Source organism: Camelus bactrianus, chromosome 4 (genome assembly GCF_048773025.1).
Source record: "Camelus bactrianus isolate YW-2024 breed Bactrian camel chromosome 4, ASM4877302v1, whole genome shotgun sequence".
Classification (NCBI taxonomy): Eukaryota; Metazoa; Chordata; class Mammalia; order Artiodactyla; family Camelidae; genus Camelus; species Camelus bactrianus.
Genome location: NC_133542.1, coordinates 80,368,472 through 80,391,960, shown reverse-complemented (window position 1 = coordinate 80,391,960; position 23,489 = coordinate 80,368,472). Strand labels below are relative to the sequence as shown.

General features: G+C 51.0%; 2 protein-coding genes across 37 annotated transcripts in view; one reads left to right on the top strand and one right to left on the bottom strand.

Annotated features, from left to right (window-relative positions):
- Positions 1–1,246: 1,246 nt before the first annotated feature.
- Positions 1,247–8,801, bottom strand: LOC141577531 (GDP-fucose protein O-fucosyltransferase 2-like). 18 transcript variants are annotated; one of them, XM_074362889.1, is made up of 6 exons: positions 8,529–8,801; positions 8,139–8,200; positions 6,906–7,138; positions 4,605–4,771; positions 3,648–3,705; positions 1,247–2,053 (listed from the first exon to the last, which is right to left on the bottom strand). In XM_074362889.1, the coding sequence occupies exons 1-4, from the start codon at positions 8,616–8,618 to the stop codon at positions 4,764–4,766; spliced, it is 393 nt and encodes a 130-aa protein (XP_074218990.1). In that variant the 5' UTR covers positions 8,619–8,801; the 3' UTR covers positions 1,247–2,053; positions 3,648–3,705; positions 4,605–4,763. The 18 variants fall into 18 exon arrangements, 16 of the variants coding, with proteins under 16 accessions (XP_074218990.1, XP_074218988.1, XP_074218979.1 ...); XM_074362887.1 differs by having other exon boundaries at positions 1,248–2,050; XM_074362890.1 differs by lacking the exon at positions 1,247–2,053 and adding an exon at positions 2,060–2,742.
- Positions 8,802–8,878: 77 nt separating this feature from the next.
- Positions 8,879–23,489, top strand: part of LOC141577530 (uncharacterized) — a 137,826-nt gene continuing 123,215 nt past the window's right edge. For 14 of the 19 annotated variants that reach the window (XM_074362856.1, XM_074362855.1, XM_074362854.1 and 11 more), the window contains exons 1-12: positions 8,879–9,104; positions 10,531–10,616; positions 10,827–10,909; positions 11,527–11,662; positions 14,130–14,216; positions 14,564–14,724; positions 15,015–15,061; positions 17,607–17,735; positions 18,080–18,213; positions 18,638–18,690; positions 20,464–21,048; positions 22,454–22,999. In XM_074362856.1, coding sequence (XP_074218957.1) covers positions 11,621–11,662; positions 14,130–14,216; positions 14,564–14,724; positions 15,015–15,061; positions 17,607–17,735; positions 18,080–18,213; positions 18,638–18,690; positions 20,464–20,743 — 933 coding nt within the window. In that variant the 5' untranslated portion in view covers positions 8,879–9,104; positions 10,531–10,616; positions 10,827–10,909; positions 11,527–11,620 and the 3' untranslated portion in view covers positions 20,744–21,048; positions 22,454–22,999. The other 5 variants (XM_074362866.1, XM_074362872.1, XM_074362873.1 and 2 more) reach the window with 5 other exon arrangements.

Sequence of the window (23,489 nt, the reverse complement as noted above, 5' to 3'; positions counted from 1 at the left end):
CCAGGGCTGACCCATCTCAGGATCACAGCTGATTTTCCACAGGTGGCACCACTTGCTGGTGACATGAAGGAACCATGTTAGCCACCTCCCAAACTCTGAGGCTTCTCCTGGGAGGAGCCTGCAGACACCCAGTCCAGCCTCTGCACAATGATGCTCCTCAGGGTCACTCCCGGCTTGCTGCCCTGGCCTCTAGCTCTGGCCAGAACCTCGCTGAATTGTCGATAAATGTCCCCCATGCACCACGTCTAAGCTTGGGGTCCAGAGGTGACCATGGTTCTTATTTTCTTCCCATCGATGGATTGTTTGATCTTCATGTAATCGTGTTGGCAGCAAGGCCAGTACCGCCCTCCTGAGGCCTCCCTGAGCCGCCTCTGTCTATAACTGTCCTAGCGCCCCAGGGGATCGGGTCTGAAGCCTGGCACTCAGACACGAGGATGACAGCTGGAGAGACAGGAATCCACTCCTGCTGTGGCTTCTGCTGAGGCTCGATGTGGCCATACAAATGGATCCCACAGGCCCTGACTTCACTTGACTCGCTGCAGGGATGCTCCCACACTGCCCCGTTCCCCCCCCAGAGACAGAGGGCTTTCTGCTTGTTCCCGAAGGCCCCACCCCCGAGGGGGCACTGGGTCCAGTGGAGCGTCCAGCCTGGTTCCCCGCCAGCCCTTAGGGCTTTGGTGGGGCCTGGAACGTCAACTACCCTCCCCTTAGGGGCCCGTTTGTCCATTCCAGCCAACAGACCTAGGTCATAAGCACTTTAACTCACCTGAGGGTGTTTTCCTCACTTCAGGGGCAGTGAGGACGGGGCTTCTTCACACTCCAAGTGCCCCAGGTCTGGATGCAGACAGTCTGGCTCTCCCCCAAGTCCTGCAGTTCCCGGCCACACCTGCTGCTGGTCACAGTCTGTGCTGTGTTCTCTTCCAGGACAAGGGGTGCACTCTGACCCCCGCCCCGCCCCCACCAGCGGTGGCAGAGGCGGCGGACAGGCAGGTGAGCTGGGGCCTGAGACCGTGCCCGCAGATCAGTGCCCCAGAAGCCGCTGGAGACTAGAGGGGCCACGGGGCAGAAGGCAGCATGGGATGGGAGGAGGAGGAAGGTTCAGGATAAGGAGATGAAAGGGGGAACGGATAGCACTGTGAGGACCTCGGCCATGAAAGGGAAGAGAAATCACAGTGACAGCTGGAGCGGTGTCGGCGTTAAAAGCTGCGCGCTGTTTTTTTTTAATTTTATTAATTACCAATATATATTGACAGATTTATTATTTTATTAAAGATTATGTTCCATGTCATATAACAGGATAGAGTGTGTTATTATTTATTAAATAATACATAATAGAAGATATACTAGCATATTATCTTCTGTTTATTTATTAGCAGATAGTATATAATACATATATAGGTGTTTATATACATAATATATTATTCATGCATCTATATAATATATAACCCATAACAAATAATGTAAGATAATGATTAATATATAATATAACAAGATTACATATCAATAATGATGTAATATTACCCATTGTATGTCTTGGTTCATGACACATTCTCATCTTATTTGCCTGTCAGAAGTATTTATGTATTAAAATTAATATTATAAGACACAGTTATGAACCTATCACCCAGCATCATAACAGGAATATTGACAGTGACATACTGGGTCCTCTTTACCTATCCTGCTCTTGGCCTCTTCTCACAGGAAGTAACCAGCATCCTGAATCCTGGCTTACCCTTGCCTTGTGTTACTTTCACACACACAACATTTAAGATCAGTTAAAACAAATGAACTGCAGGTACATGCAATGAAGTGGATGAATCACACACTCCATGTTAAATTGAAAAAGTAACCCCTAGAAGGTAGCCGATAGTGTGCTATGCTTTTAACTGTGTGTATATATGTCAACTAAACTCACTGAATTAAGAACAACTACAGCTAGAGTTCAGGTGGGAAAGGGACAGATAAAAGGTGAGGTGAGCAGATTTGCTGTAGGTGAGCGAGTTCCTTTCCAGTGACATGTCATTCTCTCTGAAGCAGGAGGCATGACCATCTGCTGGGAGTCAGGGAAGAGAAAGAGGGAAGGTTAGAGGTGTGCAGAGAGCAGAGAATGTTGACATAACTGAGTGATAAGTGGGGAAATGTGCTCACTATAGAAATCCTGGAGGATTGCCTGGCAGCGGCAACATGGTGGGCATTGATTTGTAGTCTTGGAAATCTGTGCTGGGAGAGCCTGCTGCCTGCAGGCTCAGAACAAGTAGAGCTGGGTGAACCGAGATGGAAGTCGGCCTGGTGAGGAACTGAAAAGGTCAAGGCTCAAGGGGGTTTTGTCTGTCATAAAGAGAGTGCTGACTGTGGATGCAGAGCTGGAAGGTGGGGAAGTGGAAGTAAGAGGAACGTGGACAGGCAGGAAAGCAGAGGAGTCAGCGCATGATGCCCCAGTGAGGGTGAAGGAGGGCCAGGGAGGCTGGTGGAGAAGAAGCTGGACGGCTAGAGGTGGGCACTTAAAGGAGAGAGGCTGGACCTGGGGTGGAGACACGCCCGGGTATGAGCCCGGGGGTAGGGTGAATGGGGGGTGGCTGGCTCAGGCTGATGGAGAAGAAGACTCTACAATGACCATACTGGGTGGTGGAAGGAGAATGAACTTTGACGTCTTGATGGTAGGAGGCGAGGCAATACAGAGCTGGTGGTCCAGGTGCTCCTGACTGAGGCAGATGAGCAGGGAGGCCAGGGTGGCAGGCACTGCTAGGAAAGGATCTGGGTTTTCCATGTGCTCCCACGAGGGGAGGAGCAATCATCTGAAGGTGGAAAGTGAGCACAAGGAGGCCAACCCAGGCTCCTGATCAAACGGGGTTTGTGAAGGTGCAAAGCGTCAACTCCAGTGATGGTGGCCCAGGAAGCAGGGACCACGGGTGAAGTGAGGGGGCACTCAGAGAAGAGAGGGAGAAGAGTCTTCTGGGTGTAGGGGGAAGAGAGGCCCGAGGACAAAGGAGCACAGAGGCACAGTGATGAGGATGGACTGGCTCTATGGTGACACTGCAGGGATGGCTGGATCTTTGTCCTGAGGGCTTAGGTTGGGGGGACTACTGGCCTCATGAGGATCCCCCTCTCAGCAGCCTGGACAGAGGCTCTCGCTCCTGAGAGCTGTGTGGCCACCACTGTTCCCGGAGGGGCTCTGCCTCCATCTTCTCTTATCAGACTTTCCTGCCCAGCCCCCGACCGCCAGCCAGGGAGCCTGGGCCTCGCAGCTGTTTGCCGTGGAGGGACACAGGCTCCTCGGAGGAGCAGGCGGATCTTACTTTGCTCCGTAACCCAGGGCCTAGCAAAGCGCCAGCCCATGTGTGGGCCATGTAGGGGCTCGGATACTTACTATACTAACTCAAAGCAGTAGAATTGCAGAGCTGGAGGAAGTGACCACTGAGCTCACAGAGTTCACTGCCCACACCCCCATTCTACAGATGAGGAATCAGAGACCAAGCAGTGAAGCAGCCTTGGCCAAGGTCACGCTGCTCGTAAATGCTGGCCTGTGTCGGGCATGCCAAGTGATGAGCTGCAGTGAAGGGGCTGAGAGGGGTCTCTGGGGCCAGAGAGCTCGGGTTCAAGTCCCAGCTCTGCCATTTATTAGCCGTGTGATTAATGAATGTCCTTACCTTTAAAGTGGAACTCATAGTGGTGCCAACTCATTGGGTTGTCATGAACACAGCGTTCCTGGAACAGCAGGACAGAGTACTGTAAGGGTTTGCTGTTGCTTTGGTTATGATTATTATCACCAAGTGAACCCTGAAATGAAGAACAAAGGCAGCAAGAATTTTTATTTTAAAGGAGTTTCAAATCCTCTGATGAATGCTTCATTTCATCTATTCAAGTTTTCATTTGACCCTTATTAACAACTACACAATGGATGACTTTTGAGGCAATCTTGCTTCATGTCTTTAATTCTCACTAACGACACAGGCTATTTAACAGGCAGCAGTTTCTTTTCCAGGAAGAGGGACAAAAAGTTAAAAATGACTCAGTGCCTCTCGGTCCCCAGTGAGTTGGTTGTGACCTGTCAACCCAGCTTTGGGGAAGTGCCCGCTCCCCCTGGGCCCACTGAGCTGCCCCGCAGCCTCCAAGGGGTGCCGTACCCCCACACGAATCCAGTCTCTTGGTTCCTATCTTTGCTTCAGATCCCTCAAGGACTGCCCATGCCCCAGGGCCCCATCTGCCCCACCAGCCTTGGCTGATGGACTCCAGGACACCATCCTGGGTCTCAACCATCCCCTGTTCCTATGACCGCCCCACTACTCTACATTTTGTCCTTCAAGTGTGGGCTTCTGTGGCTCGCCACACAGCAGGGGTCTCCCCGTCCTCCACCTTGGGTAACTGCATCGTCCTGCACGGTGCCTAGGGAACCCGTGTGGAGGCAGGAAGAATACAGAACAACAGGTGCTCAGAGGGGCTGCCTTTCCCACTGCAGGGGCCCTAGAGAGCTTTCTCCCAGCTGGTTATTCACAGGCGCTGAAGCTGTGGAATCTCGATCTCACCAATTTAAAGGGCATCATCACTAATTACAAAAGCAATCATTTCTTCAGTAGCAAAAAGAGAAAACACTTTGTGTTCCCCACCTCCAACTGTTTTCCTCCACCTTCAGATGTTTCTCATCTCTGGGCAAGGGTAGAATGCAACTCACAGAATATTATTTTTCAATGTCTTTTCCCACTCTGAAGATTGCTTTCCCAGAACCGATGAAGGCTACAATGGTTTAGCTTCCCTGGACTGAGGATTCAGAGGCCTGGGGGGAAGGGGGGAGGGGGAGGTGAGATAACTCAGCAATATTGAACCTAACAGAGACATTAAAAGGTTCTATTCTAAACAGAAAGGAAGCAGGATGCTATAGAAACAGGAAAACCATAGTTGGAAATGCAATAACGAGTTGCAAGAGAATAAACATAAAGATGTAAAAATGAAAAAGGACATCAAAATAAAAAAAGTTGGGAATGGGAGAGGGGAGCAAGAATATGTAGATTTTTTTCTTTCTTTTTTTTCTTCGTTATTCTTAGGATGTGCTGGAGCCTACGTGATTATCAGTCTAAAGGAAATAGATATAGTAATGGGCTGATATATTTGAAGAATAAGGTAAGCACAAATCAAAAGCATACAATAGAGTCGCAAAAAAACCAAAAAGAAACAAACTCAAAATGGCTTAAAGACTTAAATATTAGACACGACACTATAAACTTCTCACAAGAAAACATAGGCAAAACATTATTTGACATACATCTCAGCAATGTTTTCGTAGGGCAATCTAAGCAACCCAAGCAACAGAAATAAAAGCCAAAATAAATAAATGAGACCTAATTAAACTTATAAACTTTTGCACAGCAATAGAAACCATAAGTAAAACTAAAATACAACCTATGGAATGGGAGAATATATTTGCAAAAGATGAGACTGACCATGGCTTAATTTCTAGACTATATAAATAGTTCATACAACTTAATAAGAAAAAAATAAACAACCAAATCCAAAAATGGGCAGAACAACTAAACAAGCAATTCTCCAATGAAGACACACAGATGGCCAATAGGCATATAAAAAATGCTTAATATCGTTCAATTATCAGAGAAATGCAACTCAAAACTACAATGTTATCATCTCACACCAGTCAGAATGGCCATCATTCAAAAGTCCACAAACCATAAATGCCGGAGAGGCTGTGGAGAAAAGGAAACCCTCCTACATTGTGGGTGGGAATGTAGTTTGGTGCAGCCACTGTGGAAAACAGTATGGAGATTCCTCAAAAGACAAAAAAAAAAAAAAAAAAAAAAGACTTATCACCTAATCCAGCAATCCCACTCCTGGGCATATATCCAGAGGGAACCTTCATTCCAAAAGATACCTGCACCCCAATTTTCACAGGAGCACTGTTTACAATGGCCAAGACATAGAAGCAACCTAAACATTCACTGACAGATGACTGGATAAAGATGTGGTATTTAGATATAACAGAATATTACTCAGTCATAACAAAGAAGGAAATAAGGCCATTTACAGCAACATGGATGGAAATGGAGATTATCTCACTAAGTGAAATAAGTTAGACAAAGACAAGTATCATATGATATCATTTATATGTGGAATTTTTAAAAACATGATACAAATGGACTTATCTATAAAACAAAAAACAGACTCACAGACTTATAAAACAAACTTAGGTGTTTGGGATTAACAGATACAAATTACTATATGTAAAACAGACAAACGACAAGGATTCACTGTAGAACACAGGGAAGAATATTCAGTATCTTGCAACCTATAATGGAAAAGAACCTGAAAAAGAATAGACTATGTATATGTACAACTGAATCACTATGCTGCATACCTGAAACTAACAAAACAGCTGTATAACTGAAACTAACAAAACATTGTAAATCAATCACATTTCAATTTAAAAAAATTGATAAGCTCTAAATACCTTTATTCAAAGAAAATCTTGAAACCTTCCCTCTTACAAAATTTAAAATGGGTAGCTTGAGCAGGACCAAATTATACTGGATGGGCAGTTACATATCTTCTCCAGCACGTGGCCCATGTTACACACACATCGTGTTTTCCTACAGGTAAGAACAGCCCTGACTGCACAGCGAGCGACTCTTTCTGGGACAAGGGCCTCTGTGGCAGTGGCCTCCTTGTCACCGCTCCATCTCACCAGGAGGCCAGGGTTTTCAGAGGGGAGGGGACATAGAGCTCATACACTTCAAATTGACTTCCCGAAAAAACTATGGAAAAACCAAATTCACCTGCAGTGTAGGAAACATGAGCAGGGCCCCTAAGCAGACCGACAAGCCCAAAGTAAGATGGCCCGATGTTCAGATTGGAACCAGAACAAAGACCACCTGGCCCCAGTTAAATGACCACCACCTCACCTGCAATGAACTGCTCGTACTCAATGTCAGGGATGTTTCTGTTGAGACTTGGGAGGTCAAAGGAGTCGGACCAGGGATCGGGGCTCTGCCAGTGGTAGAGGTGGCCCCAAGGGAATTGCACCAGTACCGGCTCTTCCATCTTCAGCAGGGTCTTCAGGAGGAAGGCAATGTGGATGCAGACGTTCCTACGGAGGTTGAAGCCCTCTGGAGGGTTGAAGTCACACAGAAGGTACCTGGCAGGGAGCAAAGGAGAGCGGGTCTTCAGGGCCAGGCCTCTGCACAGGAATCCAGGCTTAGATAGAACAGATACAACGGGAATCCCTGCACAGCCCATGGCCTAGACTCCAGACACATTCAGCAGCTTCTGGTTTGTAAAGTGGAGGCACTGCCCACCCATCTCCATGTGGCCAATTACTTCAAGTCCGGGAGCAGTTGCGGAAGACATCTTGGCATCCGTCTAACACCACTAAGCACCCGACTAGCATCTGAGCACCCGTTCTCCAGGGGCTCTCAAACTTCTTGTTCTACAGAACCCTATACACTCTTAACAATTACTGAGAACTCCAAAAGGCTGCTATTTATGTGAGTTTAATCTATCAATATTTCCTGTGTTAGAAGTTAAACAAGAAGTTAGAAAAAGTGTATGAATTCACTTAAAAATATTAACAATCTACTGTATGTTACCATTAATACTCTTAAACAAAATATAATTCTATTTTTCAAAAGAAAAAATCATTAGTGAGAAGAATAGCAGTGATTTTAATTTCTGCAAATCTCTTTTGGACTGGTGAGAGCTGAATTCTCCTATCTGCCTCTGCATTCCCTGTTTTGTGATATCGCAGGCCAGGTTTTCCCTGGAAAACCCCGCAGGAACTCGGGAGAGCAAGAGTGTGCAAAAGGCAGGTGACATCCCGGCGTTTCTATGAAAATGGTCTTGCACCTCAGGGGCCTTGGATACACTTTGATAACTGTTGCCCTATCCAAGGCTAGACTCTTCTACACAAGAGCCAGGCAAGGGTCCTGGATTCTGTAATGAGTTACCGCCACCACACCCCTCCCTTCTCTGTGTGTTTCTCACAAACTCCATTACTGCAGATGAGGATGTAATCCTCAACTGGGGCCTCTAATCCCAGAAGACTGCTAACTTCAAGAGGGAGGGTCCCATCTACCATCCCTAAACCCCGCATAGTTTATTTTGAGTCAAGCCTTAGATAACTGCTTATCGGCACTGACCCTTGTGTCTTATTCCTGAGGTTGACTGAAGGAACCAACATCTGGATGGAACTGAAATTTCCCTGCAGAGAAACAAGACTGATAAGCCACCCCATTCCAACATCTGATTCTGGGGCTCTTCAAAACCCGGGTAAGGCCCCGCTTCATCTAAGATGGGTCCTCTGCCTGCCCTTCCCGGGGGGTTCTGGGAGGCCGCGGCCACCAAGGGCGACCCAGACTCGCGGCCCCAGCCCCAGGGCCTGAGTGGGAGGAAAGCTTGAGGCTGTGCCCAAGCCCTGCCCCGCCCCGCCCCAACACGCTCCCCGGCAGCACAGCCCTCCCCGGCCACCGCCCCAACCCCGATCCCACCCCGGTTCATGTCCGCCGGCCCCACCGACGGCGCGGACGTACGTTTACCGTCTGTGGGACGCCACCCCAGACAGGATGTCGGCCGCCGACTGACCAGGCCAGAACTAGTCGCCCGGCCGAGCAAGCCGCCATCCCCAGCAGCAAGCACCGCCATGGTCCCGGGCAGCTGCACACTTCCGGAGCCCGCTACCCGCCCCAGAAGCGCACGCCGCCCCGCGCAGAGCGTGGCGCCTGTAACCATGGCAACTCCGCGGGGCCCTCCCCTAGCGCTTGCGTCGTGCGTCCTCCCGAGTCTAGTTGTGCGAGGGCATAACTTGCGGAGCCAATGGGAGCCAGGGCGCAGCCAGGACGGGGGTGGTGGGAGGCTTATGGGACAGCTGGGCGGGGCCGGGGAGGGCAGGGCCGCGCGGAAGTCCTGACCTGCATGTGGCGCCGGCCGGAGGTTGGGCGTTGCTGCCACCAGTGGGCGGGACAGCGGGGCAGCGAGGCGGGGGCACCCTCACCTGTCCGTGTGTGGGGATCAGCCTGGGCTCCGTGGCCTCCGCTTGCACCGGACGTGGACCCAGGCTACCGGTGGGCAAGATAGAGGACTGAGCCCAGGCACGCACGGCTGGCCAGGTAGGGCACCTGAAGTGCAGATCCTCCAGGCCCGCTGCCGGCCTTGAATACGCGCTGCTAGGCAGTTTCCAAGAAGACGGGATCTGTCATAAGAGGGGAGGTAGGGCTTGGGTGCCAGATGTCGGGTTGGGTGCAGTCTCACAGGAGAGCCACGGTGAGAGGGCGCAGAGCGGCCCCTGTGTTGGCGGGGCTAAGAGTTTGGGGTATAGGGTCGGGGTGGTGTGTGCCTTTCTCTGTGGTCTCCTCACTCCAGAGCAAGGGGCTCTGCTTACCCCCTCCCCTCACTGCACTCCCTGCCTTCCCCAGCACCACCTGGGGTGTGGTCATGTCGAGGCAGGGAAGGCCCAGGGAAGGGGCTCATTCAGGGCCAGGGGCCACTCTGCAGGGGTGCTGGACCTGACAGCAATGCAGTGCTTCGGAACTCCCCTGGGCTGGGTTTCTAACCAGTGGGATGGAAGGGCCTTTCCTTCCTGGGGTGCATTTGGGGGAACTAGATACGTCATGAATGTCAGCCCTGAAAATGGAGGCTGCGCTACATCCATTCCTGGAAAGAAAAATCAGGCCCTTCCAGCCCAGGTGACTCAGAAAGTCAGTCAGCAATGTTCGGGGTCCCCAGTTTAGGCTTTCAATTAGAGCTGAGCGGCTCAGGAGGCCAGATCCCTGTCAGTGGCTCCAGGAGTAGGCTTTCTGCTGGGGGACAGGATCCTCACAAACACCTGTGTCTTTGTGGGTCACTCCCCTCTGACAAGCTGGGAGGCAGGGTGCAGTTGTGGGAAATCGTGTTTCCATGAGGAGAGGGCCACCAAGTGGTGGGGGCACAGGAGACAGTGAGAAAGAGTCCCGCAGCCTTTCTGGAATCAAAAAACTGGCAAATGTGAAGAAGTGCATAATTTGTTTTATTGAACAGGCTGCTTATGTAAGTTTGGAGGGCCAGGTTCAAGGACTCTGCATCCCTCCAGGACAATAGCCTCAAGAGAAGAACAGACAGAGCAGGAAGAGATGTGGGGTTTCTCCCAGGAATGAGGCAGAACAGGGATTTCTGCAGATTTGCAAGGAGACCCCGACCGCTGAGCACGGGGTTACAACCCCACGTGACCCTTGTCGTGTTTGGCTTGGGCTCTGGGTCTGGCCTGATCATGTATTCTTCCAGCTGAGTTCCAGAAATTCAGAGGGTAGACTTAGAGAGGCTGCGTTTGGAACCCGGTGTGGAGACGGAGGGTCCTTTATCCTGAGTCCCCTCAGCCTAATCACTGTAGCTGAGTTCCAACACCACCCAGGCCCCCAGGGTGGCCGTGGAGGGAGAGCAAGCCTGGCAGGTGACCCAGGGGTCCCACTGCTGTGCCCCTCCCTTATCTTTGTTCCCTTTCACCCCGGAAGGTGTGATTGTCTCATGTCATGGTGACAAGCCATCTCTCTTCTCTGTCAGGTGGGATCCCCACCCCCGCTCAGCCTTCTTGCTGCATGGATGCTGAAGGACCAGGCTCACTTGAAGTTCTGAGATTGAGCAGTAAGGTGGAAACAAAGAAACCAATGGAAACAAAGAAACAAGTCATTGTGGCAAAGCTCCCCACCACAGAGAAGCTGCCCTGAGTGGAAGGGAGGGTGTGGGCATGCCCATTTGTTTCGTGTCTCCCAGTGCTCTTCGCTTTCTTATTGCAGACCTGCATGGTTACAACAAAATGATCTGCAAAACTGAAAATATTTACTCTCTGGCTTTTACAGAAAAGGCTGACCAGCCTCTGGTTCCCGTACCGGTCAACTGATTGGAGTACCTTTCCAGTTTGGAAACATCTGGGCAGGCCCAGGTTTGCAAAATTCTTTAAGAGTAGTTATGGAGTTTTGCTTCTAAACATTTTTATGGCTGTATACTTCTGAGCTGAGGTTGTGCTGTGTAATTCTGAGCCGGGATTTTCTCAAACTGTTTCTTATTTCTTATACCGGACACCCCTAAATTCCAAGGGGAATGGGATGTTAAGGAAGCCATGGAGTTTAGGAGAAAGATACAGATTTCATTTCCATTTAAGCATCGATGTATCTCCATCCTAGGCAGTATCGGTTCTGTGGTACTGATAGGGGAACTAAATAGCAACCAAATTTATAGAAAATAGTGGGTCATTGGGTACACAAGTTCTTCTTTTCAACATTTTTGTAGTGTTTGCAGTTTAAGATGACCGTTCCTGAGAAACAGGCAGCCTCTTAGAATGAAATAGCATTTTCCCTGAACCATACTCAATTTTTATTTCGTAGACAGCAGGAAGGGCAATCACACATCCAACACTTGGGGACCCCAAAGATAAAACGTAACTTTCTGGGAGCACACTCCCCCCGTCTCCCTCTGCTCTTTTCACTGTCCCATTGTCCCTGAAGTCTCTTTTGTATCTTCTGCTCATGACTCCAGTAACTCTTCCTTCTCGTCCCTCAGCTGGTAAGTTTACTTTTCTACTTTGACCAAGCAAACTGAAGCCAACAGAAGAGAACTTTCACCAGCAACTCCCAGCACATCCGCTCGCCTTCTGATGTCTGTGACTACACTCTCGCTGCCCCACCTCTTATTACAGGTGACATCGAAAGCCAGGTCATCCAAAAGTCACCAGGGGGCCCATCCATACAATCTTCTCCGGGCTGTCACTCCCACATCCATCCTCTCTGTCACTACCTCATCTATTTTGTTCTCCTGCTAGTTGGCTCCTATCAGTATATAAAAGTCCATCCTCTTAAAAGAAACAAACAGCACTCCTTGACTCTAATTGACCCCCACCAATTGCCACCCCATGTCTTTGCAGCAAATCTTTAATGAGTCGTTTAAACTCACTGTCTGCATATTCTCTTGAGCCATTCCCTTTTGCACCCACTCTGGCTTTTCCCCTGATCCCTCGCTCTATGGAAACTGCTCTGTCAAGGCCATCAGTGACCCCACGTTGCTAAATATAGTGGTCAGTTTTTAGTCTTCATCATGCATGGCCCTTTGGCAGCATTTGACCCGGCTCTTCCATTTCTCCTCCCCCGTGTTCCTGCTTCACTTGGCCTCCAGCCCATCGCTCTGCTTTCGATCCACTGGCTGGTCTTTTGCCAACGTCTCCTCTTTTTTCCAAATATTTACTGCGAATGTGCCTCGGAGTTGGGTCCTGGGTCTCTCCTCTATCTCACTGCTATACTTTTGGTGGAAGCAACCAGACTTGGAAATTGACATGCCATCAATTTCTCGATTTGTCCAAAACTCCCTGATTGGCCTTTTCCATTTGGAACTCTCTCCCTGATACTCATATTCTTTTTCTTTCATTCATCTTGCTTTCACATTCATACATATGTTCTACTGTGTAAATTACTTTTCCAAATTTTGAATCAGTCCATACATATCATGTGAAATGCTCAGATCTCTATTATTTCCACTAAAATGCTTATTCTAACTTAGAACCTTTCTGCATTTCTGTATTTATGTCAATAAAGTGAATAGTATTTCTACAAGCCTCATAGTTAAACAGTGTGTTTGTTTGGGGCTATTATGTAACATGAAATAATGATACATCAACATAGTCCTTTTTCATTTAATTTTATGTAACACCAAGATGAGGTTTTTGCACTGAAGACTGTTTCGTTGAAATTTTACCTACGTTACGGACAGTCAGTTTTTGTGAAAGCCCTCATTTCTCCCCTTTTCTGATATATTTTCCATTTGGCTATTATAACATATACCTTGGCATGAAATAAAATTCCAAATCCATTCACATAATAAAATTAATACATTTAAATTATATTTTTTAATGTTAAAAAGAAAGAAAAAAAAACCAGACTCCTCTACCTATTAGGCATTTCTGTGGCAATATCTAATAGACTCCTTAATCATGACATTGAAGAACTGAGCTGATTCCAGCCCCTTTCCACCTGCTCAGCCCCAACTTGTCCCATCCCCTGTGGATGGAGAGGACATCCATCCCATTTTCCAGGTCCAGATGTTGGAACCATGTTCTTTCTCTCTCTTTCTCTTACACACACAGACAGCAAATCCAGCTTGTTAGAAATTTCTAGCTACTCTGAATTCATTAACCACGTACTCCCTGTTCCCCACCCTCCTAGGAGCCTCCTTCAACCCCTTGTTGGACACCAATTAGCCTACTTCTTCCATCTTTGCTTTTCTACAATCTCATCCACACAGAGTCAGAGGGAGCCTATAAAAGCATACATTTGAGGGGGTGGGTGTAGCTCAGTGATACAGTGCATGCTTAGCATGCATGAGATCCTGGGTTCAAACCTCAGCACCTTCACTAAAATAAATAAATTAACCTCCTCCCAAGAAAACCCAAAACAAAAGCATAAATTGGACATCACCCATCCCATCAAAACTCACTAAAAGGGTCACCATTCCATTAGGAGCCAAAGTCGTCCCAAAGTCTTCGAGGACCCGGCCTGCTCTGCCTCTCCGCCCACACTCTCCACATCACTCTGGGGGCCTCTGGCTCCGGCTCTTCCTTCTTCCTCCGGATCTATTCTGCTTCAAGTTCATTACTCCTTGAGATCTGCCAGGATTGCCTTATTCCCTCCTGCCTGCCTCCCACCCCACCACCATCACCTGAGTTTGCTCATATCACTCTTATTTTTCCCCAAGCTCTTGCTACCCCCATCATGTTGCCTGTTTTCTCTGCTAAAACTCTGAGCCCCCAGTGATGGGGAGTCGTGTCTATTTTGTTGACTAATAAAGCCCAAGGGCCTTGGGAATGGGTATAGTTACTAGATTCCCATAAGTAGTAGGAGCTTATACAGATTTGCTGAATGAATGCAGAGGTCCTGGTCCAATTCGATGGAGCACTTCTGTGTCCTGCTCAAAGATTAACTCTCCTTTCCTCCTGAGAGAGGGTGACCACATCCTTGGTGATCAAAGGCAAGATCTATTTTCTTTATGCTGTTAATCTTAGGCGGGGAGATTGGGGGATCTTCATTTATATTTTAAAATTTGATTCACTCTGCAGTTTGTCTCCTGTCTATGTATCCTTTTGAGAAACCGTTTATGAGTGATCATTCTTCCATCAGATTGAACAGGATCCAGGGGGAAGTACCAAGCCTGTCCCATCGGCCATCCTGTGTGTCATGTCCTGTGACCCAGTAGATGCTCAGCACGTAAGTGAACCAACAGGAGTGAGTGAAGAGATGGGAACATCTCATTATTGTGGTGGCTGCACTCTGTCCGATGCCTTGAGATTTGGGGCAGGGTTTACAACTGCGGAGGCGAGATGTCAGGTCCTCTGTGCTCTTCCTGAGTGCCCTGGCCTTACCCATTCCCCCAGCCCCCTCTGGGCAGCCAAGCCCAGGAGCTGGGCCACCGGCGATTTTGCTGATCAATAAACCACCTCACCCAAAGTCCGGGGGTAAGAGCGGCCAGCACAACTGTTTGTAGACTCTGAAGTCAGGTCCTTGGAGGAATTCCTCACTGAACAATGTTTTGGACCTTTTATTTTTCTCTATAGCCTCCAGCTGAAGAAACAGATTGCCTTAGGTACATCAAAGGTGAGGACACCTACTATCCCCATGGAGCCCAGGTGGGGCTGGGAGTCTGCTGTTTGTACAGCCGGTGGGCTCGTGTTGCTTTGGGCATCCCTGTGCCTGAATTCCTGCAGTACACTCGGTGGTAAGAACGGGGGTGCCTGGCAGGGAGGGAAGCGGGTCGGGGGACTACACAGCTGGGGAGACGTTAACCTGTGGTGAGCGGGAGCCGGCTGATGCATGGAATCTCGGTGCAGGGAACTCTCCAAACTCAGAGAGATTCCCACTCCCGCAGGTTCCCTTTGATCAGGGTGCTAGGCTGTCAGCACTGCAGGGTCCCTGTGAGGATCATAGTGCCTTCAGGCAGTGGGAAGTGAGGGGTCCAGTGGCAATTAAATTAACTGTGCACCCAAAGCCAACCCCCGTCTCTTTCAGCCTGTTTCCTAATCTGCAAAACTGGAATGATGTTAACCATCCCGCAGGTTTGTTGATGGGCTGGGACACACTAGACTGCCAGGAGCTGGAATTCCTCTGTGCCCTGATTGTTATCCTTCCTTCACACTATTTACTCTCACAAGTTCAGTCTCTCTGTCTCTCTCTCATTCACTTGTAACTTTCTCTCCTGCTCTGGTTTCATTTGATTCCCACCCTCCTCCCAATCCCCAGATGAGTGAAATTAATTTCTGTGTGTCAGTTCCAAATTCCTGGGAAAGATGCTCTGTCCCCTCTGGATTGGTTGTCCAACCCATCAGTTGCAGTCAGAGGAGTGAGTCCCTCTGTGACCAGAGGAGGGTCTCTGCCCAGCCCCCCAGCCACCACTGTGGGAGCACATAGCTCTCCGAGGAGGAGGTACTAGCTGTGACTTGGTGTCACTAAGTGTGAATTTATCTCTCCTCTTGCCCCACCTTCATCCTCCTAAACAAAGATGAAAATTAAACACTCCCGAGATTTGTGTCATGGAACACTCAGGGTGGGGGCTAAGAGGGCTGGATTCCCTGCTGAGTGTAAGGGGCTACAGTGACTCCCCAACGAGAGCCTGTAAAGGAAACAGCACCGGCCCCACTGGACACTTAGGGCGCTGAGTCTGCGTGACATTGAGCCAGGCTTCTGACCACAGCTCAGGTGTCTGGTCCGACTGGTTAGTCTTTGAAACCAACCAGCTTTGGATTCCTCAATCCCTCCCTGAGGTTTTACCTGAAACACAAGCTTCTGTATCTCTGAAGACAGATGATGAGGACCCTTCACGTAAGGCATTTGCACTGCCCTGTGCGGGAATTTGTGCTGCACGGTCTGCCCGGCGAGCTGACCATAGTTCATATTTTACTGATCTTAGAAATAGTCTGGTTTCCTGATGCACTGTTTCACTGAACAAGCAACAGAAGCCACCTCTGGCTGATAAAAAACAAAAAGGGACTTAATGAAAAGATACTGGGAGGGTGCATGGAGTGGCCCAGACCAGAGCCGACCCTGGGGCCGTAGGAGATGTTGGGGAGCCCCAGGCACCAGGCTGCGCAGGGTGTTACCGGGCCCCCTGCTGCCCCAGCAGGGACCCCCCTCCTCCTGACACTCCACCTCACTGCAGGTTCATGTCCCGGCAGGGCCAGGTCACACTGAAGCCACCAGCTCACACCTCAATGGGGGAGTTGGCCCCTTCTCAGCTGAGGGCGTGCCTGGTGTGGGGAGAGGCCCAGTTAGAGGAAGACGGTTCCCCTACTGTTCCGAGTTAATGCGCAAGTCAGTGCCCATCACTCAGGAGAGCCGGGCTGGTCTGACCTCATTGTGGTGACTAGGCCGTCTGAGTTCACGTATTACTTTTTAGGTTTGAAGGCCCAAGAGGGAGAAAAAGTGGAGGTTCTAGTACTTATTTTATATTTCCCATGTACCAGGTGCGGTATGCAAGCCACTTCAGACAAGGCCCATAACAACCACATTAATAGGCCACGGAGAAAGTCGTGCATTCAGGCCTCTGCAGCCCCGAAACGCGTGTCCTCATCAGTTCCGTAGTTACCAGTGGAAGTTGTAGGGATTTATGGGACTGTGTGCTCCTGTGGGGGCTGGGATGTGTGTGTTTAAATCCACATCTTCAGAAACTCGGCTAGAACCACAGCCACTGATTGTCTGCATGGAGGCAGAGGAGGGGCGGCTTCCAGCCTCTGGTCCAGCTCGTGTGGAGCTCAGAAATTGCTCCTTCTGTCCTGAAAACAACACCAGAGCTGAGGGAGCTGAAAACCCACTGCTCTTCTTAGATCCACAAGAAAACTGAGGGGGAAAGCTGCTCCCAACCCAGAGAGGCAGCCGGGCAGGCTTGGAGAGTCACAGCTCCCAGGGCAGAACCCGCTTTTGTAAGAAACTCGGGGGCAGGCAGATTTAACAGGTCCCTGAGGCCAGCTGGAAACTCAGCGTGGGGAAGTCTGATTGTGACAACTTCAGGGGGCCAGTCAGAGGGGCCCCCTGCTCTTTTTCATGCATTTTACTTCGAGGACAGTACCCTGTTCTCAGAGTGAAAATCATAGGAAAACTCCTCATGCTTCCTGCCAGGAAAGGATAAAATAACTCTAATGAAATACATCCAGAACATTCTCTTCCATTGTGGGGGGTTGTGTTTTTTTTTTTAAATGAGAAATTATTTTACCAGAGCCTAACCAGCCTGGGGGAAGGGAAATCCCTTCTGTCTCACCCAAATTGGGGTGAGGGGAATGAGACACACTTGTGGAGGTCACAGCGCAGGGCACAGGCTCAATGAGAACTAATCACAGGAGTATAGATGCCCTGCTCTGTTCCGCTACCCCAACACCTAACCTCCATGTCAGTAGGGCCTCTGTGTAATAACAGGAATAAAATTAAAAGAAGTTAATGTCTCAGGAGTGTCTAGGGAAAACCCAAAGATAGCGGGCAGATGAAAACAAGGACACACAGGCAGCTTTAGCCTCTCACACCAATGGCTGTAGCAAACTACACACAGCCCATCCCAGTAGATAAACAGAAAACCTCACAGAAAAAACTATTTATTTTGGTTCTCTTACCCAGTGCATTCCATGGTGCATCCTCACCTAGAATTGAGTGGAAGCAAGTCCATCTCAGAAGGGACATACCTGAAGAGGAATGGCATTCCAGACTCTGAAGGGCAGAGAAAGCACCAGCCTGGGTTAGAGAAAGGTGAGGGGTGGGGTAGGGGGTGGGCTGCCTTCTTCCCCAAATAAGGAACCTTCCTGAGGCCAGCACAGTGGGAGGGAGGGCCATGGGGTGGAAGCAGCCAGACTTCTTCCTGAGAAGTGATAGGATGCCTCCAAGGGACCATTCAGGTGCCCATTCAGGTGTCTTGACGGTGGGAGCCAGTCGGTCTGCCTCAGAGCCCAGGACTGAGGTGGGCGCAGAGCAGGCCGGTCTTACTTGGCCGGATCAATTTCACTTCTCCGAAACCCTGTGTAAAACATGAAGCGTGGACGACCTGGTGAGCACAGCTCTGCCCTCAAGACCGGTTTCAACTCCTCTCTTCCCAGAGAACAGCATCTCTGAGCCCGTCCTGGGTGACCTCACAGAGATCACCCTAGTGGCCCAGGCTAGTGACCGGGAACATGTACCTTCCTGCAGCCAACCCCAGACGTCCACTGATGCATCATATACTGGCAAAGATGTGAGTTCCTGTGCATTGGTCTAACAGCAGAGACTCTGCCACAGGCCCAAGAGGTGGTGTGTGGGACAAGCAGGGGTGCAGGAGTGTACGCAGTGCAAAGGTGTAAGTGGTGGCAGGGGTGCAGGGGCTGTGGAGGGTGCAGGCAGTTCAGGGGATGCGGGGGTGCAGGCAGTGCGGAAGGGCAGAGAGTGGCAGGGGTGCAGAGGTACAGGGAGTGTAGGGGTGCAGGAAGGTGCTCAGGCACGTGGCCAGGGTCAGAAGGCAAGTGCACATCCTCGCAGTCAGCCTGACCCCGGGAGATTAGTGCAATGGTCTGGGGTGGCGGAGGGGGCGGCGGCGGCGGCGGCGGCGGCGGCGGCGGCGGCGGCGGCGGTGGGTGGGAGGCTGCCCGGGCAAGCCGGTCGATTTCTTCTCTTCCCTGCAGCCTGGCCTGGGGGGGCGATGGCCGCCGGAGATTCGCCAGATGTTGGACTCCAGGTAAGCTTGCTCCTGGGTGGTGGGGCGGTTAGGTCAGGGGGCGGTGGCAGCGGCAAGTGGGCGGAGCGGGGCTGCCCCTGGCGAACTGATGGAATAGCTGCCTTCTCCAGGCTGCCGGGCCTGGGAGCGGCCTCTGCTGCCCCAGGTCGCTGCACACACCTGTCCCACTCAGCAAGCTGAGTGGGGAGTGGAGGCGTTGTCGTTAAGGTGCAGGGCCCACGGGGATATGGGGGCTGCCGCACAGAAGCCGGTCAATTCGCTCCGCTCTCCCCCGCGGCGGAGCCAGGGGCGGCTTCTGCTGCCGTAGAGGCGGGACGCCGGTCTCCAGGTGAGCTTGGTCCTGGGAGGAGGCGGCGGCGGCTGGGGGTTGGGGTCCGTTCCAGGGAGCTGCTCCATTTCTTCTCTCCCCCGCGGCCTGGCCTGGGGGCGACCTCTGCCGCCAGAGATTTGCCTGAGGTCCGACTCCAGGTGAGCTTGCTCCTGGGAGATGGGTGCGGTGCAGTCAGGGGGCTGGGAAGGTGGTGGCTGCGGGGATAGGGAGGCTGCCCCGGGGGAGCTTGAGGATTAGCTCCCATGTCTGTGCCGCGTGGCCTGCAGGCGGCCTCTGCTGCGCCAGGTCCCGGGACAACCCTTTCCCACTTTGCCTGCTGGGGGCGGGAGGCAGGGTATTCAGGGTGCACGGGTGGCGGGGGTCGGGGGCCTGCAGCGGGGGAGCGGGCACATTTGCTCCCATCTTCCCCGCGGCTTGTCCTGGTGGCGGTGTCTCTTGCCCTGGGTTAAGAGACACGTGTATCCTAGTCGGCCTGGCCCCAGGAGGCGGGCGTGTTACGTTGGGGGTGGTGGCAGCAGCGGCAGGTTTTCCCATGGAGCCGGTCCATTTGCTCCCATTTCTCCCCATGGTTTGCCCTGGGGGCGGTCCCTGTTGTCCCTAGTTCGCCGGACGTCCATCTCCAGGTCAGCCTGCTCCCTAGAGGCGGCCACCGTGAGGTCAGGGGGCAGGAGCGGTGGCTGCTGTGGGGGTAGGTGGCTGCCTTGGGGAGCTGGTGGATTGGCTCCCGTCTCCCCGATGGCCTGGTGTGGGAGTGGCCTCTCCTGCCTCAGATCACCAGACACACCTGTCCCATTTGGCCTGCTGGGGGAGGGGCGCCCTGGGAAGTGCCTTTAAAGTGTGGGGGAGGCGACGGCAGGGGTAGAGGACCTGCAGCGCGGAGCCTGTCAATTTGCTCTCCTCTTCCCCACGGCCAAACCTGGGGGCGTACTCTGCTGCCCAAGAAGCCGGATGCCCGTCTCCAGGTCAGCTTGCTCCTGGGAGGCGGGCGCGATGCTGTCGAGGGGCAGAGGCAGCTGCGACGGCCGGCTGCCCCGCCTAATGGGGCCACTTCTTCTCCTCTCCCCTGACCTGGCCTGGGGACAGCCTCTCCCGCCCAAGATTAGCCTGAAACCCCACACCCGGTCAGGTTGCTCCTGGGAGGTGGGCGCGGTGACATCAGGGGTTGGAGAGGAGGGGGGTCTGCCCCTGGCGGGCTGGAGGATAAGCTCCCATCTCTCTGGAGGCCTGACGTGGGGGTGGCCTCTGCTGCCCCTCATTCCCGGGTCACCCTTCTCCAGGACATATTGCCCCGGGGGTGCTGTAGGCTGCGGGGGCGGCGGGTTGTTGGCGGGGGTATGGAGCTTGCCGCTTGGGAGCTGGTGGTTTAGATCCCATTTCCCCCGCAGCTTGTCCTGGGGGCAGCCTCTGTTGCCCCAGGTCGCAAAGCACTGTTTCCCTGACAGCTTAACCACCGGAAGTGGGCAGGATGTGCTGAGGGGGCGGAGGCAGCCGCCAAGGCAGCGACGGAGGGGGCTGTCCCTGGCCAGCCGGTCAATTTGTTCCCATCTCAACATTTGCTGTCCCAGTTTCACAGGACGCCCTTCTTCAGTTTATCCTTCTCCTGGGAGGTGGGCTCAGTGCATGCAGCCCAAGGTCTGGGCTCTCCCCTGGGGAGGGGCAGAACTCTCTTCTTCTTCTTTGTCTTTATTCTTCAGCAAAGTGGTTACTGGCCCCAATTCTTAATTCTGAGAAAGTGTAGCCTGTGTTACGGAGGAGCTGCTGGACAGTGAGGTTTCTGGGTGGGTTTTCACATCAGCTGATGCCCCAGGCAGGCAGGAAATCTATTACTTAGAGCTTCTTAGTCTGGAGTTGGGGGATGGCCCCGCCATCCTCACCATGCTTTTTAAAAATGTGTTACTCCCCTCTTTTTCCTAGGTGACATTTTAGGTTATTGCGTCCCAGATTGCTGGCACACTCATCCCTGTTCTCAAACATCTTTTAAACTTGGGTGAAGTGATAAGTTGGGGAAGAAGATGATTTACTGAAAGGTAAGAATACTTAAATTTGCATTAAAGCTACATTCTGTCAATCTTTCTCAAATGATTTTTCTCTGATTCTAAATCCATGACCTAGTGAATGTTGTACTCCTGTGTAAATCATTGATCTTCACATCACACTGGTTGAGTGGTCAACGAGATTTGTTATTTAGATTATTCCTGAAAGGAAAAGCTCAGGCTTTTGAGAATTCCTTGTCTGATGTCACCCAGGCAGTCACAGTAGAAGACAGAGCTGATATAAAAATCCCTCACCTGCCTGAACTGCAAAGCTTCTGGGATTACTGATCCCTGAAATGCAGGTGACTCTTGGTGATAATCTGGGGGATGTTTTACATGATCAGATTCTTCCAGTCCTGTAAATGGGTTCCATGGCCCCAGCCCCGGGAGAGCTGGTCATAAGGGCCATATCGTGAGGGGTGGGATGGGAAGGCAAGGTCTAAGAGCTGGCATCACTGAGATTCCACACTCGCTAAACACAGACCCCAGAGCCTAAGTGTTGTCAGGTTCTGTTCTGGATTTGAGAGTGTGTTCAGACATGATTCTTGCCCTTCAGGGGTCACTGCCTGGGTGGAAGTAACCTTTACATAAATCTGGGGAGGATGACAATTAAGTAGATGGGCTGTTATGATTCTCAGTGTGCCCAGGCTCGCTCTTCCAGGCACTCGTGGGACTAACGAGAGTCATGTTATTCACTCATACACTGATTTATTACCCTTGAATTGATCATTTGTCCCACAGTAAGTGAAACAAGCGATGAGGAACCTGAGTTTTGTCCCCTTTCCTAGCACTGATTGTATCTGTCAGTCAGGCGCCCTGAGTATGCATTGTGAAATGGTGGTATTTCTTGCCCAATGGGACTGCACTGTCAGTTCTGAGAATCAGGGGATACACGTGGGAAGGACAGCACACTGACACACATGGCACCCCCCCACCCCGTGAGACAGCATTGTCGATGCTCAGGTGACCCGATGTAGACCGCGGTGCTAAACTTGAGCATGTTTAGTGATCTTGGTGGCTATGAAAATACAGACTGCCGGTCCCTACTTCTGGAGACACTGAGGGTGTGCACCCCAGAATTCTGCACTTTAAGAAGCACTTTAAGTAATTCTGATGAAGATGATCTGAGTGTCCCACTGAGAAACACTGGTGTGCGATGCACCAGTATTGAGGATTCTCAGGGAGGGATGTCTTTTCAGGATGGTCCAAGGGCCCTCACTAGACTTTTGCCTTGGGTGTAATTGTATGTGTTCGAAAGTGATGTCTCTCACTTCCAGTGCTTGTCAGCATGCTCTGTGCAGGGATTTGCTCTCAGCAGATATCAAAAACTATAAGTCTTCAGGTCACCGAGCTAGAGTGTGAGCGATCTTTTATTTTGGTTTTCTTTATTGCAATGCAGAGTCTCCCGAGAAGAGATTCAGACTGAACAGCTTTGTGTCGGACTTTGGAAGACCGCTGGTGCCCAAGGGGTTCTCTGGCAGCACAATGACGAATCTAGGTCCCTCTTTCACTGCTACGTCAATGAAGTGGACCGCTTGGACAAGGCCAAAGCTGGTATCCCAACCATAGCCCTTGACAGTGATGTTCGGCTCCAGGAAGCCATCAGATGCAGCAGGTGGCCAGAGGAGGAGGCGAACGGGCTCATGAAATGTGACACCCCCAGCTTCATCAACACGGACCAGAACTCTTCCTTTGGGGAAGATGATCTCCTGATTTTGGAACCACCTATTGTTCTAGAAAATAAGCCAGTTGCCCAGACCTCACACAAAGACTTGAATTGGAAATGTGCTTTGTCAAGTGTTTCTCTGAAGATGTGAAGTCTGTCTTTGTATGGCAGGAAGTCCCCTTTCACAAAATTGTATGTGTTTGTGTCTGAGAGAGAGAAATGGAGACAGACAGAAAGACGGAGACAGAAGAGAGCCCCCTCAGAAGAGAGCTAGTTAAGGTGAGTTTTTGTGCCTTAGTTTTTGTGCCATTTGGGGTTTTGGGGGGAACAAAGTATTTACACTGTCTCATTCTCCTCGTTGGAAACCTTGGCCCCGTCCTCAGTGTCAGCGGCCTTGAACGGGGGTTGCCATGGTGCGTTTCATCTGGCGCTGCCACTTCCACGCTCTGTCTTTAGCACGTTGCTTTGCCTCCCAGGGCTGCCACCATTTAAACTGTAAGGTGAGGAGTCTGGAGTAGATGATCCATCCCAGCTCTGCTGTTTTGCAAATTTCTGATTTCGTATTCGGATGAGGCTGGGATACAACCAGAGCAGTATAAACCAGGCCCTACCTCCTGTCTCTTGCTGGGGCATCCCTCAGGTCTGTGCCTTCTACTCAAGCCTTTACTGAGCCCAGCTTTTGTCAGGAGCCCAAGTGCCTACCGGGATGGCAGGAGACCTGTCTCTCGTGGTCACGGTGGCAGACATTTCTATTGCTTGTGCTGAAACA